Source organism: Bison bison, unplaced genomic scaffold (assembly GCF_000754665.1).
Source record: "Bison bison bison isolate TAMUID 2011002044 unplaced genomic scaffold, Bison_UMD1.0 scf7180017864384, whole genome shotgun sequence".
Lineage (NCBI taxonomy): Eukaryota > Metazoa > Chordata > Mammalia > Artiodactyla > Bovidae > Bison > Bison bison.
In genome coordinates, this window is record NW_011494956.1 from 12635068 (window position 1) to 12652962 (window position 17895).

The 17895-nt window shown below is 47.6% G+C and overlaps 1 protein-coding gene and 1 non-coding gene across 2 annotated transcripts in view; one reads left to right on the forward strand and one right to left on the reverse strand.

Annotated features, from left to right (window-relative positions):
- ESYT3 (extended synaptotagmin-like protein 3) overlaps nucleotides 1-17895 on the reverse strand; it is a 54174-nt gene extending 36279 nt beyond the window's left edge. Inside the window, exon 1 of the mRNA XM_010858219.1 lies at nucleotides 17578-17895. Within this exon, the coding sequence (XP_010856521.1) occupies nucleotides 17578-17895 (318 nt within the window). The remainder of the gene's footprint in view (nucleotides 1-17577) is intronic.
- On the forward strand, nucleotides 5888-5960 carry TRNAG-CCC. The gene has a single exon. It is a non-coding gene; the product is annotated as a tRNA-Gly (tRNA).

Below are 17895 nucleotides of genomic sequence, written 5' to 3' on the forward strand. Positions count from 1 at the left end.
AAGGCAATGCCAAAGAATGCTCAAACTACCGCACAATTGCACTCATCTCACATGCTAGTAAAGTGATGCTTAAAATTCTCCAAGCCAGGCTTCAGCAATACGTGAACCATGAACTTCCTGATGTTCAAGCTGGTTTTAGAAAAGGCAGAGGAACCAGAGATCAAATTGCCAACATCCGCTGGATCATGGAAAAAGCAAGAGAGTTCCAGAAAAACATCTATTTCTGCTTTATTGACTATGCCAAAGCCTTTGACTGTGTGGATCACAATAAACTGTGGAAAATTCTTCAAGAGATGGGAATATCAGACCACCTGATCTGCTTCTTGAGAAATCTGTATGCAGGTCAGGAAGTAACAGTTAGAACTGGACATGGAACAACAGACTGGTTCGAAATAGGAAAAGGAGTACGTCAAGGCTGTATATTGTCACCCTGCTTATTTAACTTATATGCAGAGTACATCATGAGAAATGCTGGGCTCGAAGAAGCACAAGCTGGAATCAAGATTGCCAGGGGAAATATCAATAACATCAGATATGCAGATGACACCACCCTTATGGCAGAAAGTGAAGAGGAACTCAAAAGCCTCTTGATGAAAGTGAAAGCGGAGAGTGAAAAGTTGGCTTAAAGCTCAACATTCAGAAAACAAAGATCATGGCATCCGGTCCCATCACTTCATGGGAAATAGATGGGGAAACAGTGGAAACAGCGTCAAACTTTATTTTTTGGGGCTCCAAAATCACTGCAGATGGTGACTGCAGCAAGACCCTTACTCCTTGAAAGGAAAGTTATGACCAACCTAGACAGCATATTCAAAAGCAGAGACATTACTTTGCCAACAAAGGTCCGTCTAGTCAAGGCTATGGTTTTTCCAGTGGTCATGTATGGATGTGGGAGTTGGACTGTGAAGAAAGCTGAGCGCTGAAGAATTGATGCTTTTGAAGTGTGGTGTCGAAGACTCTTGAGAGTCCCTTGGACTGCAAGGAGATCCAACCAGTCCATTCTGAAGGAGATCAGCCCTGGGATTTCTTTGGAAGGAATGATGCTAAAGCTGAAACTCCAGTACTTTGGCCACCTCATACGAAGAGTTGACTCATTGGAAAAGATGCTGATGCTGGGAGGGATTGGGGGCAGGAGGAGAAGGGGACGACAGAGGATGAGATGGCTGGATGGCATCACTGACTCGATGGATGTGAGTCTCAGTGAACTCTGGGAGTTGGTGATGGACAGGGAGGCCTGGCGTACTGTGATTCAGGGGGTCGCAAAGAGTCGGACACGACTGAGCGACTGAACTGAACTGAATCACCATTTCTCTTTAGAGGTCAATGGTGTCCTTAAAGGTTAAAGGTCTACTGATCTCTTAGTGTGGTAATCTTGACATTTATATTTTTCTAGAAATGTATCTAGTTCATCCAGGCTTTCAAATGTCTTGAAACATAGTTATTTACAATGTTTCATTGTTTTAATCTGTTACACCTATATAGTCATTTCTGCCTTTTTCATTCTATCAGATCAGATCAGATCAGTCATTCAGTCGTGTCCGACTCTTTGTGACCCCATGAATCGCAGCACGCTAGGCCTCCCTGTCCATCACCAACTCCCAGAGTTCACTGAGACTCACATCCATCGAGTCAGTGATGCCATCCAGCCATCTCATCCTCTGTCGTCCCCTTCTCCTCCTGCCCCCAATCCCTCCCAGCATCAGAGTCTTTTCCAATGAGTCAACTCTTTGTATGAGGTGGCCAAAGTACTGGAGTTTCAGCTTTAGCATCATTCCTTCCAAAGAAATCCCAGGGCTGGTCTCCTTCAGAATGGACTGGTTGGATCTCTTTGCAGTCCAAGGGACTCTCAAGAGTCTTCTCCAACACCACAGTTCAAAAGCATCAATAGTTTATCTTTCATAATCAAGCTTGACAAAGTTGTACCTATTGTCCTGTTGTTTAATCTTTTCAGACAACTAACTTCAGTTAATAATTTTCTTTACCTTTTATACTTTTGGCTGCACTGAGCAGCCTGAGGAATCTTAGTTCCCAACCAAGGATCAAACCCCATGCCCCCTACACTGAGAACATGAAGTCTTAACCACTGGACTGCCAAAGAAGTCTCTACTGTTATTTTAAAATGTTTCTTCATTTTCATCCTTATATTTATCATGTTCTTCTTTCTTCTTTGATCTAAACCTATTGTTCTTTTATTAGTCAGACTCTCTGAGTTTTAGAGTTGAATCATTTATTTTTCAATTTTTCTTATTTTATCATAAATTTAAAGTTATAAATTCCCTTACAATTTTCAACATTGTTTTTCATCATTATTCAGCTCTCAGTTTTTGAAATATCCATGTTTTTAAAAAAGTTTTTTTTAAAATTTTAATTGGAGGCTAATTACTTTACAATATTGCAGTGGTTTTTGCTATACATTCACTTGAATCAGTCATGGGTGTACATGTGTTCCCCATCCTGAACCCTCCTCCCACCTCCCTCCCCATGCCATCCCTCAGGGTCATCCCAGTGCACCAGCCCTGAGCACCCTGTCTCATGCATTGAACCTGGACTGGCGATCTATTTCACATATGATAATATACATGTTTCAATGTTACTCTCTCAAATCATCCCACCCACACCTTCTCCCACAGAGTCCAAAAGTCTGTTCTTTACATCTGTGTCTCTTTTGCTGTCTCGCATATAGGGTCATTGTTACCATCTTTCTAAATTCCATATATATGCATTAATATATTGTATTGGTGTTTTTCTTTCTAAAACAATGGTTTTTAAATAGTAATATTTTAAAATTATCTAGACATATACCTACAACTATTCATTATTGTCTTCTAATTTCATTTCTTTATGTTCTGAACACTCTGCTCATTGGAATATATTGATAATACCTTTGTGGTGGCCTGGTACATGATTCATTGGAATATATCAAAAATATCTTTGTAGCCTGGTATATGATTAATTCCCATGACTGTTCCACATATGACAAATTATTAATCACTGCCTTTAAATAGTGTTTATCCTTGTTTACCCTTTTGTATACTTGATTTTTCATTTTCAGAGAGGAATATATGAAAAACTTCAAGCCCAATTGCTGATTTATCTAATTCGCCAAGCAGTCTGTGAGTAGTTGGCTTATATTTCAAGTTTATATTATGAAGTACATATATGGCCATGATTATTACACCTTCTTAAATATGGTTCCTTTAATGAGCATATTGGAGAAGGGCATGGCAACCACTCCAGTATTCTTGCCTGGAAAATTCCATGGACAGAGGAGTCTTGTGGGTTCCAGTCCATGGGGTGTAAAGAGTCAGACAGGACTGAGCAACTAACATTTTCATACTTTTATAAGCATATAACATCTTTGTCTTTAAGACATATCTGAGTTAATATGAAAATTGTTACTATGGGCTTGCTTTTATTTCAAAGTTGTCCAGTTGTACCTTTTTTCCATCCTGTTTTCAACCTTTTTGAATTCATGTTATGTCCTTTAAGACTTACTTTAATCCCTTATTAGCCCCATTTTACAGATAATGAAACTAAGGCTGAGAGTGAACTTACAATCACCAGCTGTGGAGTATGAGAGCTGTGACCCAGATCCAGGACTGTCTGTGATTTTCCACTCGTCCACACTCACTCCTCTTATAAAACATTACATACCACTGTTTTCATCTCCTGCAGAAAGTCTAATTTGGCAGAGGACTGCCCTCATGGGACCTGAGCCTTCACCACTAGGCCACACTTTCTAAGTCACTAAGGGCTTCCCTGGTGATAAAAGATGGTAAAGAATCTGCCTGCAAGGCAGGAGATCTTGGTTTGATCCCTGGGTGAGGAAGATCCCTTGGAGAAGGGAATGGCAACCCACTCCAGTATTCTTCCCTGGAGACACAGGTGGGCTACAGGCCATGGGGTCGCAAAGAGTTGGACATACTGAGCAACTAACACATGCATAGGGTTCCACAGACACTTTCATTTGATCCTCCTCATGTTGTATAAAGTGAACAGCAAACACGCAATTATCCCCATTTTACATATGAGGAGAGGCTCAGAGAATAGCACTTGCCAAAATCAACCAGGAGACCAGAACTCAGATCTTCTCACCTAAGTCCAGCCTTCTTTTCCCTCATCCATTTACCCTCTCCTGCTGCTGCCTGAAATGTCAGCATTTGAAGTCTACTTCTTAGTGCTTTTCTAACCTACTCCTATGCATTTAAAATGCCACCTCTGTCAACCTCAGTTTTCTCATCCATAATGTGGGCACAGTACTACCAACTTCACAGAGTTACTGAGAAAATTAAATAAAACAATTCAAGTATGGTGCTCATTATACTTCCCAGCTCAGAGTAAATGCTCCAGAAATGGTGACTGTTAGTGGAAGGCATACAGACCTCAGAAGTACAAACACTGACACCTCTGATCTTAGGTACTTGCCAAAAACAAGATCCTGTGGGTTGTATGTCTAGTTCTGTTTGATCCAAAGCCCAGCAAATTCTCTGGGTCTCCTCGTGCCCATGGCTTTGCACTTTGGGAGACTGCTGAGAAAAGGGAGCAGAAGATGAGAAGAGGATAACACAGCTAAAACTGCTGAAGCACAAGAGGAAGGACCCTGTTGTTTCCCTGGCCTCTGCTGATTGGCTGAGCCCAGTGCCCAAGAGGCCCCATGGGAAATTCTGCCCAATGGGGGTGCTCCAAACGTAGGCAGGGCAAAAGGATCCAATCAAAGCCTCTGCCTCTGTCTTTCCCTCCCCAGGTAAACAAAGGGAAGGCAGAAAAAGAAGCCAGGTTGGCTCACTCTCAGACTGAACCCTAAAGTCATTTTCGTTCCAATTCCCATGAGCCTGGGAGTATCCAGGAGTCTCTGGGACCAGCTAGGATGAGAGACATACCCACCACCAGGCAATGCAAAGGGCTAGACTCTGAGCGGTTCTCAAACTTTTCTGTATAAAAACTTCACCTGGAAAGCTGGTGAAATGTGGATTCTTGGTCAGGTCCCTCTGAGATTCTGACTCAGGAGGATGGGGCAGGGCCTTGAAACTTGCATCTTTAATAAGCTCACCTGCTCCTTCTGATCCTGGTGGTGGAGGATGCGAAAGCATGAGTGCTCAGGGCCTCCCAGGCTGGAGGACCTGCCCCAGACCTAGAACAAGGTGGCCCTTCTGCTCCCCAGTGTTCCTGACCAGGGATACAGTCACAGCCTGTGTCTCCAGTGATTACTCTTAGGAGAATATCGCTTTGTCATCAAATTTTTACCCGTAGCCTACGGACCTCACTTCTTTTACAAAGGGAATATCTTTTGTGCCACAAAGAGCAAAGGGAGGCATGAACTAACAGGTGAAAAACACAGCATCACGATTCTGCCTGGCTTGAGGCTGCCCTGGCCTCTAACAGGTGTGTGGCCCTTTTCCTGCAGCCTTGGGTTTATCCTGATTGAGAGCAGAGAAGTTGCTCAGTCCTGTGCTGCCCACAGGATCTACAATCCAGAGAGAGAAAGGACAGATGTACTTCTAAATGGAGACAGAGCTCTTGAAGGTTCATCTCCATAGAAACACGAACACTCTTCTGACTGATGTATTACGGGTATGGGCAGTTCTCCAGAGCAATCCTGGAAAATTCAAAAGTTGCTGGGGCCTGTGGTCAAGTCACCAGAATCTCAGATGCCTGCTCTTCCGCCCGCAGGAGCCCTTGGGCGAGTTTCAACAGGTGAGCTCTCAGCCCACATCTACAGCCTCCTTAAGCTAACACTGCCATGCTGCTATTAGTGTACTTGGGCCAAAGCCTTCCAGGCAAAGTGGACTAATAATTTAATGATGGCATCTTTAGATATGGTCAAGAGTGGTGGTAATCAGAGCCTAGAGAGGCAAGAAAGACTGCTAATCAAACCAAGTCTGGGACTTCCCTGGTGGTCCAGTGGCTAAGACTCTGCACTCCCAATGCAGGGCGCCCAGGTTCAATCCTTGGTCAGGGAACTAGATCCATATGCTGCAACTGAAGACCCTGCATTCCACAACTAAGAGCCAGTATAGCCATATAAATACACACACACACACACACACACACACACACAAATAAATAAAACAAGTCTAAGAATTCTAGACTGGCAGAGGCCATCAAAATGGTCATGTTGGTGCTTCATCTTTAGGTGGTCACATGCTTTATTTCTTAAACTCTTTAGGAAAAGTGATTGCACAGCAGTGAGGAAATGGAACCAGACTGTGAGGGCTGCATGCCATAGGTGGGCAGGGGGTGGAGGGGTGGAGGGGTGGAGCCCACAGATGGGCTGAAGTTGGGCTGAGAGGCCTGGACAGGAGGTTCTGGCCACCAGACTCTCTCAGGAGGCAAGGGATTAGAGGGCTTCACTTAGAGAGCATGCCTGTCACTCGGTGAATCCTGCTTCGCACTCACAGAGACAGTGGCTCCTCCCTTGGGAGCAGCTGTGTACAGACACAGAGATACACACAGACATATACAGGTAGGTGGACACACACATGTAGACACACATACCAAGATATACACAGATGCACAGATACATGTACACACAGACACACACACCCAGAACTACACAGACCCATCCACAGAATCACTTGTTGTTCAGTCGCTAAGTCATCTACAACTCTGTGATCCCATGGACTGCAGCCTATCAGGCTCCTCTGTTCTCCACTGTCTCCCATAATTGGCTCAAATTCATGTCTATCAAGTTGGTGGTGCTATTTTACCATCTCATCCTCTGCCACCCCCTTCTCCCATCACCCTCAATCTTTCCTAGCATCAGAGTCTTTTTCAATGAGTCAGCTCTTCACATCAGGTGGCCAAAGTATTGGAGCTTCAGCTTTAGCATCAGTCCTTCCAATGAACACTCAGGGTTGATTTCCTTTAGGACTGGCTGGTTTGATCTTGCAGTCCAGACTCTTAAGAGTCTTCTCCAGCAGTACAATTTGAAAGCATCAATTCTTTGGTGTTCAGCCTTCTTTATGGTCCAACTCTCACATCCATACATGACTACTGGAAAAACCATAGCTTTGACTGGCCAGACCTTTGTTGGCCAAGTAATGTCTCTGTTTTTTAATATGTGGTCTAGGTTGGTCATAGCTTTTCTTCCAAGGAGCACTTGTCTTTTAATTTCATGTCTGAAGTCACCATCCACAATGATTTTGGGGCCCAAGAAAACAAAATGTGTCACTGCTTCCATTTCTTAACCATCTATTTCTCATGAAAGAATGGGACCAGATGCTATGATCCTTAGTTTTTTAAGTGTTGAGTTTCAAGCCAGCTTTTTCACTCTCCTCTCTCACCCTCATCAAGACACTCTTTAGTTCCTCTTCACTTTCTGCCACTGAATCACATGTACACACAAAGATCTAAGTACATACTCTCTTTTCTAGAAAGAAAAAGAAAAAAGCCTCTGAATCCTGCTCCAAAGGGCATTTCTATACACACACTCCTGCTGACTCATCTGATCTTACCAACCCATCCCCAATGGAAAGAAGAGAGAAGATCCTCTCCCAGGTGTCTGGCGGGGAAGGGGACGCTGCACAAGAGGCCTTGCTGGGTTCCTGTCCTCTTGAGACAGTCCCTGCTCTCTGGGTGCCTCTGCAGAGTTCCTCCCCCACCAGAAAATAGCCCATATTTCAGTCACTTATCTCCTGATGAAACATTGCCTTACATCCCTTTTTTTCTCTGTTCTTGGGAGGTAAACGTTTAACCATGAAAACTGCTTTTAAAAATTATTATTATTTTTGACTGTACAGCACAGCATGTGGGATCTTAGTTCCCCAACCAGGTGCTGAATCTGGGCCCCCTGTATTGGAAGCTTGGAGCCTTAACCACTGGAACACCAGGAAAGTCCTGAAAACAGCTATTAAATCTGTTACTTTTGGGGTGAAAATCACCCTGCCCAAAGTGCCTTAAGAGAAATAACTGCTTTGCCAGCTTGGAATTCCATTTTTGGGCTTCCCTGGTGGTTCAGGAGTAAAGAATCCACTTGTCAATGAAGGAGACCTGGTTGGGAAGATTCCTCTGGAGAAGGAAATGGCAACCCACCCCAGTATTCTTGCCTGAAAAATCCCATGGACAGAGGAGCCTGGCAGGCTACAGTCCATGGGGTTGCAGAGTTGGACATGACCGAGCAACTAAACAATAACCACTGTTCTAGAATCTGTAGGTTCCTGAACAGCACAACCAGCCTTGAACTGTCCTCAGTTGGCTGGACTCAGCAGGATGACTGAGCAGACAGATAATGTGGGTGGCAGAAGCCTGTCATCCAGGCTGAGGAGTAAGGGCTCAGAGAAGAGAGGGACTGCTCTGAGTTACCTGCAGAGTCATTGCTTCAAGGAGTGCATGCATGCATGCAAAGTCGCTTCATTCGTGTCCAACGCCTTGTGACCCAATGGACTGTAGCCTGCTGGGCTCCTATGAACCCATGCCCTTCTCCAGGGGATCTTCCCAACCCAGGGATCGAACCCAGGTCTCTTTCACTGCAGGCAGATTCTTTGCCACTAAGCCACTGGGGAAGCCCCACCTGAGTATAATCCTAAATTGCCAGAGAGTTCAGTGACCCTGCTAGGTCTGGTAATGCCTTGAGGGTAAAAAAACTTATCCTTTTGCTCATTAAATTAGTAAAAAGCCAACCATCCAATCCTAAAGGAGGGCAATGCCAAAGAATGTTCAAATTACCAGACAATCGTGCTCACTTCACAAGCTAGCAAAGTCATGCTCAAAATCCTCGAAGCCAGGCTTCAACAGTACATGAACCAAGAACTTCCAGATATACAAACTGGATTTAGAAAAGGCATAAAAACTAGAGAGAAAATTTCCAACATCCGTTGAATCACAGGAACAACAAGAGAATTCCAGAAAAACATCTACTTCTGCTTAATTGACTACGCCAAAGCCTTTGACTGTGTGGATCACAACAAACTGGAAAATTCTTCAAGAGATGGGAATACCAGACCACCTGACCTGTCTTCTGAGAAATCTGTATGTCGGTCAAGAAGCAACAGTTAGAACCAGACATGGAACAACAGACTGGTTCCAAACTGGGAAAAGAGTACGTCAAGGCTGTATATTGTCACCCTGCTTACTTAACTTATATGCAGAGTACATCATGTGAAATGCTGGGCTGGATGAAGCACAAGCTGGAATCAAGAGAATTTTGCCAGGAGAAATATCAATAACCTCAGATATACAAATGATACCACCCTAATGTCAGAAAGTGAAGAGGAACTAAAGAGCGTCTTGATGAAGGTGAAAGAGGAGAGTGAAAAAGCTGGTTTAAAATTCAACCTTCAAAAGATGAAGATCATGGCATTTGGTCCCATCACTTCATGGCAAACAGATGGGGGAGAATGGAAACAGTGACAGACTTTATTTTCTTGGGCTCCAAAATCAATGCAGATGGTGACTGTAGCCATGAAATGAAAAGATGCTTGCTCCTTGAAAGAAAAGTTACGACCAACCTAGACAGCATATTAAAAAGCAGAGACATTACTTAGCCAACAAAGGTCCGGCTAGTCAAAGCTATGGTTTTTCCAGTAGTCATGTACAGTTGTGAGAGTTGGACCATAAAGAAGGCTGAGCGCCAAAGAATTGATGCCTTCAAACTGTGTTAGAGGAGACTCTTGAGAGTCACTTGGACAGTAAGGAGATTAAACCAGTCAATCTAAAAGGAAATCAACCTTGAATATTCATCAAAAGGACTGATGCTAAAGCTGAAGCTCCAATACTTTGGCCACCTGATGTGAAGAAAAGACCCTGATGCTGGGAAAGACTTTAGGCAGAAGGGAATGATGGAGGATGACATGGTTGGATGGCATCACTGACTCAGTGAATTTGAGCAAGCTCCAAGAGACATGACTGAACAACAATAGTCACCATCTTCTTCCTCCTCTGCCTGTTCCTCCTCCATGCTGATAAGGCCACAGTGAAGAGGAAATGAGGACCTTTCAAGTTCTTAAGTTTTGACAGATAAGTTTAATGTGTAATCTATATAAGGAATTAGAGAAACAGGGTCTGAGTTGTTTTTTTTTTTTTTTTAATCTTTTGGCTACATTGCAAAGCTTGTGGGATCTTAGTTCCCCAGCCAGGGATCAAATCCAGGTCCCCTGCATTGGAAGCCCAAGTCTTACCTGCTGGACTACCAGGGAAGTCCAGGGACCAAGATTTACATTGCCAATGTTCAGTGTGGCATTCATGCCACAGATTTTTATTGAAAGCCTATCTGAACTGGGCACTGAGCAAAGAGCTGAGGGTACAGAGAGATATAAGACACACACCTTAAAAGAATATTTGATCTGGAGGAAAAGTTGGGACATAAAAATAGGTAGGTGCAAGTCAACACGGGCAGTGGGTGTGACAGAAGGGTTGCAGCGCAGGTCCCTGAGCTTTGACTTGAAGGAAGAGTCAAGGGAGCCAGACTGGAAGATCAGAGGGAGAAATTTGCAGACACAGAGAGGAAACAACACCCACCTCGGCCCACCAAAGAAACAGGTCCAACTTTGACATAACCAAAATACTGGATGTCCGAGAAATGGTCAAGCCACTTACGGTCTCTTCATATTAAGGATATCATAACCTTTAAGGATTTTTTGAAAGAATGTTTGCAAGATAATATTAAGGCCACAAAAAGAAAAAAAAATTCAAGAGTACAAGTTTTCAAAAGATTGTTTTCATATACCTTTTATACAAAGGAAGTGTTCTCAAACATAGGGTATATTTCCGGGTGGTGGAATTGTAAATGCTTACTCTAATATTTACTTATAGTCCATATCCAAATATCCTACCATGGGAATATTTGCACTTTTATAACCAGAAAAATGAGATTTTTAACCAGTTTATAGCCAGTTACTTTAAAAAGTAAACACAGTGTGGGCAAAAGAATGGATTGGGTGAACCTGGGGTTTTGAAGCATCCTACCTCCTGGAGAGTTCCTTGGCTTATCAAGGACTAGTGACCCTGGGCACAGTGGGATGGGACTTCTCAGGCAGGAGCAGCCACCCACACCTACACAGAGAGGGTGCACAGGAGCTGAGCCCTGACTCCCAGTGCAGCCTGAGGGATTCAACCATCATTTCCTTGGTTTGAAGTGACAGGAGAGGTAACGAGAATGAGACTCTGTCCCTTTAATAGTTCCCACTGGGCCAGAAAACATTTAACTGTCTCTTCACTATTTGCAGTAGAAGAGGAGGTGGTGGAGGAGGAAGGAGGGAAGAGGGAGAGGGGAAACTTTCCTCCAGCACCCAGGAACACTTTGGGGCTATGAGCTCTAGGTTTCCTGAGATTTAAAAATGCCTGAGAGTCTACCAGGAGAAGTAACTCTGAATGGAGGGTGGGAGGATAGGAAGGCAGGGCCCCAGTCCCCTGCTCCTCTATGTAGCTGTGTTGTGGCCTTCATGGGTCATGATGAGGATGACAGCTCACACCTCCCAGCAGCTCCCCCAAAGCCACTGGGGTCATTCCCACGGACAGACCGTCTCTGCCTGGGGTCAAGGCTCTGGACCACAAGGCCAAGACAAGCTGAAATCAGCTCTCCGTGCCTTTCTGTCCCCTGGTGAAGGACAGGGGCTGTTCTACCCTTGGCCCTGATCCCAACCTACCAGCTGACCTCCCAATGACTTGGATCCTTAGCTTGGAGAAAAGGTTTCGGGGACTCCTCTATTCCAGGAAGATTCAGCTCCCCATAACTTGCACCAGGCAGTCTCCTGTGAGTCTCGTTGCTGTTGTTCAGTCGCTAAGTCTTGTCTGATGTCTGACTCTTTGCGACCCCATGGACTGCAGCACATCAGGCTCCTCTTTCCTTCACTATTTCCTGGAGTTTGCTTAGATTCATGTGCAATGAGTCGGTGATGCTATCTATCTCATCCTCTGCCACCCCCCTCGCCTTTTGCCCTCAATCTTTTCCAGCATCAGAGTCCTGTGAGTCTGGGTATCATTAATTACCATCCAGATCTGCTCACCCCAGGACAAGATGAGCCACTCAAGTGACCAAACATGATGGAAACTTTGGGTTCAGAGTGACCCACCCCCTCCTACAGCCTCTTCCTCCAAGGAGGCTGTCTGGGTTAGATTCATTCCCTCCCCCATGTTTTCCCAGAACGTGCATTCCACCTTGTAGGATCATGCTGTGTCAGAAAAGCCTGTTCTCGTGGGTCTGCATTCAGCTCAGGGGTTCCTTGAAAGCAGGGACCATGTGTCACTCATGTTGTGGGCCAGGGTGCAGCATGGTGCCTGGCATTGTAAGTCCTCAATAGATGCTTGCTCACTGAGTAAAGGAACAAACATGTGGATGCCTAAGTTCCCTGTGCCAGGCCCACATTCTGCCTCTCTTATTACCCAACCCAGGCCCAGGACATGATAAGTCCATGACGCATCACTAGGTCATGGGGCAGAGACCCAAGGGGCATGATTAAAACCTGCCCTGCCCCTTCCTTCCTGAGGATGGTCCTGACTCGGAGCCATATGAATGACCTCACAGGGGCTGCAGAGGCCTTTTGGGAAAGAAGTCCCCAGCTCCAAGCCACGCCCAACGAGTCTTGATGTTTAAAACCAGGCTCCATGGCCCTGACTCCGAGAATTGAGCTTTGGGATTGAAGTTGAGAGTTCCCACCCTAGCTCACAGCTGTCGCTGCATTTACTCCCCTAATTAGCAGAATCAGTACAGGACTGACTGTGGGAGCCTGGGCCCTGGAAGACTGCTGCTCCACCCACAAAAGGAATGTGAACTCTCAACCTCAGGAAAGCAAAGCGCTCAGCCCTGGTTGTCGGGCTCAACAGCTGGCACAGAAACTTAGAAGGATCCATCCCAGGTATCATCGTCCCAGGGATGCTGCTGCGAACCTTGGATCGCTCAATGCTTTGAGTGAATGGCTCGCCTCTCCTGCGTGTTTGCTTCAGTGGGCACCCCCACTTAGGTGGTGGGGAGGCAAGAAAGATTGGGAACAGTGTCCTGTGGGTTTGGGGCACTGGAGAAAAGCTAAGTTGGAGCTGATCAGTGGTGGCACACTCCTGCAGCTAAAAAGGCTCTAGAGCATCCCCTAGAACCTCATCATTTTCAGGCAGGAATCAGAGACTCAGAGAAGATAGAGGACCTTCGCAAGGTCCCCCAGTGAATGAGCCTCAAACTCCAAGTCCACACCACCACATCACATCAGCCCACTCCCACCGCAGGAGACACACGAGGGTTAACTGTCTCCCACGAAGCTGCCAACTGACTGCTATCAGCTGCCAGGAGAGTGAGCATGGCCAGGCCTGAGACCACAGATAGACACAAGGTTTCTGACAGTTCTTTCCCCTGACTACCAGGTGGCCCTCATCCCCCAGACACATCCACCTGGAGGCAGGTGAGACTCGTACCAAACTTCCCTCCTCACACCGGCCCACTTGTGCAGGGGCACAAAAATATCTGATAAACAAACCAATTATCCAAGTGAGCGCTGGTCAAGGGCTCCATGAGCAACAACCCATAAACCACAGGGCGGCAAAGGGCCAATTGTGCCCAGATCTTGGAGGCAGCCTGTGGAGACCCAGCTGGGGGCCTGAGCCTCTGGGCAGGGGAGGGTGGAGGCTTCAAGCAGTATAGGTTACCTGAGGAGCCCAGAGCACCAAGGACTGACTCTGAAGATCAGGTGGGAAGTTTAGGAAGTACCAGAGGTGGAATTCCATGAACGGAACCCCAGGAAGGGCTGGAGTCTCCAGTGGGCCCTGCACCCTGCAGCCATCCAACTCCAGAGCACATTTGCTGCTGGGCCATTTGGTAATGAGCTTCATTTCATGTTAGGAAAATAGAGAGTTGAGAGGGCTGGGAAATTGCAAAGGATACAGTGACAGACCCCCAGAGCATGCAGTCATGTCTGGCTCTGAACAAGCAGCTTTTCAGACTCAGCTCATCACAACCATGTGTAGAAACGGAGCCTTCAAGGCCAATGGCTAGATGAGTGGTGGAGCGGGGACTATGGGATCAGGGTCTCTAGTTCTATCACTGTGCTGTCCACCGCTCCCAGCCCTGGCAAGGTGGGCTGACCGCAAAGGCTCTTGAAAGTGAAAGTCGCTCAGTCGTGTCCAACTCTTTGCTCTTAATTCTTTGAAAAATCTAAAAACTGAGTATGAGGAACATTGGCATGAGTGGCAGGCAGTGGCTGCTCCCCTGTTCAGAAGAGGAACTGCTGTTTGTCCACGTGGCTGGGTCACATTCACAGGACAAGGGCCTCCCTGGCATCGTCACTTGTGACCCCTTCTATAGCAGAAGCAGCCTTCCCTTGAGCTGTTCCTGGAAGGGAACCAGAGGAGGAGTGGAGCTGTATCAAGTTAGACCAGAAACAACCTCCTTTAACAGGATTTCACAGGTGGGGACAATGAGAGCCAGCGCGGGAAAGCAACTTCTCTTATCACCTGGAGGCAGCAGCTGGTATGACATGTTGAGGAGGAGTCTAGTGGGGCAGGAAATGACCGCTGCAGTGAGAAGGGATTGCTGTGGCCTCTCGGGTCTGGCTCAGCCTGGCCTTGGCCTCTGTCCCCTCACAGGGACTGGGTGCAAATTAGAGCAAGGTGTGCACATGGCTAGACAGGCAGCAGGGGCGGGGGTCCACCCCCACTCACTGGGTGCTGGGTGATGACCTGCAGGGCTTCAAGGCCCTCAAGACCTTTTCTTCAACACCCTGGCTAGTGGTCTGCCAGTTGTTAATTAGTAAAAATATTTCTGGACACCAAAGATCATAGTCCATTAATCCCCTTTCACTCAAGAAAACCAGTTCTCCAAACAGGGAAGAAGGCCCACTGAAGGGTCCACATGTCAGATAAAGATGCCCAAGCTCTGAAATCGTGGGCAAGGGTCCCTCTTCCCCACCACATGGGAGCCACCTCTGTCTTCATAAACAGTGTCTGTCCTCAGGAGGCAGGCAGAGGGAAATTCAACCAAGTAGGTTCCAGATTTTCCACATCATCCCTGGGCATGGAAATCTCCACGAGGCAGATTCAAAAGCCCACGTTTGCATCTATTTGTGTGCTCTCCACAGGTGTTCACACAGACAACCTACTTCCCCAGACCTGCTTCACATTCCAAATCCCCAGTTCCAGTCATAGGCACCCAGCTCTCCAAATCAGAATGCAGAAGACCCTGGTCCCTCCTGCACCCTGCTCTAGGGCCCTCCCCCCGCACCCTCGCACCTTGGTCCCCACTACCACTGATACCACCTTGGCTAAAATTGGTTTCTCACCTGGTCTCTTTCCTCCAGCTTCACCCCTCCGGCCCTGCTGCTTTTTACAGGACCTTTCCAAAACCTTCCCCAGACTCCCTTCAGAATCAGCCCCAACCTCCATCACACCTACCTCAATTTGGCCCCTGTCCTTCAGCCTGCACTGCACACATCAGCCAGGCAAAGCACCCAACACCTGCTCAGATACCAACCACACCGTGCCTCCACGCTATGCTCACAGGCCTTCTCTGCTTAGACTGCTCTTGGCAGGGCCACTGCTTCAACCCAGCGGGCTCAGGCCTGGGGTATGGTTTACAGGATAAGAATCCAGGAGGTACCGTCTTGGGTTCTGTCTCATCCATCTCGCTGAGCTCCCTGTTGGCTAGGTCCATGTAGCTCTGGGGTCACCTCCCTCAAGAGAAGCCAGAACAGTTTCTATGGTGTCTGTAGGAGATAGGGGGTTGGGGAGTATCAGGGCCCCTACAGGATCTGAGTCTTACTCCAATTTCAGAAACATTGCCTTGGTATACAGCTAAGTGCCTGGAGGCCTCCCTAACACAGGGAGGGGCAAAAAGGGGGAGGTGTCATTTGGTGAGGTCTCAGGGACTGAGGCTGCCATGGGGGTCATGACAGAGGCCTAACAGCCAGCCTGAGATCCTCATCAGTGAGTAAGGAGTGTGGTCAGGTACAGGCCTGCTCTCTGGGTCCACACTTCTCAAGATCACAAGCCTCCATAGAACAAGCAAGGTCTGGGGAAGACAGGCCCCAGACTCAGTCTCCAAGGCTGCTACCCAATATTTGTAAACCTAATTCTGAAGCTTTACTGTCCATCCATATATTAATAAATATTATGGGGACTTCCCTGGTGGTCCGTTGGTAAAACTCTGTGCTCTCAATGCAGGGAGCCCGGGTTTGATCCCTGATCAGGGAACTAGATCACATGCCACAACTAAAAAATTCCTGCATGCTGCACCTGAGACCTGGAGCAGTTAATAAATAAATAAAAGGTATCATGAGCTAAACTGTGTCTCCCAAAATTTATATTTTGAAGTCCCAATCCCGAGTACCTTAGAATGTGACTGTATTTGGAAATAGAGTCTTTATAGAGATGATTAAGTTAAAACAAGACCATTAGGGTGGGCCCTAATCTAATCTGACTGATGATCTTATAAGAAGAGGAAATTTAGACACAGATATGTAGAGAGGGAGGGCCACATGAAGACATAAGGGGACAGAGCCAAGGAGAGGCATCAGAAGAAACCAACCTTGCCAACACCTTGGTCTTAATAAATTTCTAGGCCACCCAGCCTGTAGTACTTTACAGCAACTGTAGAAAACTAATGCAATAAGGCTTACTTTCGAATTTAACATAAACAGGCCTTTCTAATATCTTCTTCTCATCCCCCTTCAGCAGTTACTGTCACCGGTGGGGGTGAGGAACCTACAGCCTGGCTGGATTCTAGAGTACAGGCCTCAAGCCAGAGTAGGTGAGGGGTCTGGTGGCCTCTGGACAGCTCTCCCGCCGTGTGCCTGAATGTATCTGGAAGCCATCAGAGACAACCAGCCCCAGTTCATCATCCAGAGAAGAGGGCTTACAGCAGACCAAGTCTCAGACCAAACGCCCCTCTTGCAGGTGTTTCCCAAACTGATCATGAGACTCAGGGAGGTTCCTTAATTCCACCTGGGGGTTGTGAGGTGGGGCCTAGGCTTGTTTCTGTTAGGTGGGCCAGGAGATTCTCAGGATCAGAAGCATTTGACAAGCCATAGCCCAGGTCATTCCACACGAGGAGATGGTTGTGTAGCTGCAGAGTGTGTATCTGCGTGTCTCTACCAGTCCAGGGAGGGAGAGAAGCCTGTGTCCCAGCTAGGCGGAGGCTGGGCCTCTCTCTCTCCCTCGCAGTCCCATCCCTGAACTCTGGTCTCTAGCCCGGCGGCCTCCCTCTGTCCCGGCCTCTGCCAACGGCAGCTAGTCTGCGTTTCTGTCACTGCTGTATCTGTCAGTGTTGCACCCTGCGTTTTTGCCTTGAATCAACAGGCGAGTGGAAGAAGTGTCTTCTGTCTCCCTCACCAGTAACTTTGCAGAGTCCCAGACGCCCTTGTTTTTCTCCTGGGTGTGGCCCTCCTGCGATTTTTCTCCCAGGTTCTGGGCCCTCAAGTGAAACCCTGGTTCACGCTCCCAGCACAGCAGGACCAGCGGTGGGAATGAGACCAGGGAGCGCCGCGGCTAGAGGCACGGCCACAGCCCCCAGGGTCTGTCCCCTGGGGACCAGGTGTGAGGGTCCTAGGCTCCCGCCCTCCTTCGGGTCTGCGCGCCCCAGCTCCTTCGCCGACCTCAGCTTCCTTCCGAACCCCCAAGGCATCCCCCCAACTCCGACCCTCCGCCCGGCTAGGCCCGGCTCACCCAAGCGGGCAGGTGCTGGCCCAGCAGCTCGCGGCTGATGAACTGGCGTTCGTTGTCTAGGAATTCGAAGGCGGCAGCCAGGCGCCCGAGCTTCCCGCGGCGGTTCCTGCGCCACCACATCCACAACAGGACGCCGAGCAGCAGCCAGGTGATGCTGAGTCCCAGGTAGCCGGCTAGGTAGACGGGCGCCAGGCAGAACAGCACGCGCGCCGCGAAGGCGTAGAGCTTTGGCAGAAGCTGGCTGGGTAGGCGCGGCTCGCGGCCCGGCGCGCGCTCGGTCCCCCGGGCGCCGGGGGGGCAGGGGTCCTCCGAGGGCAT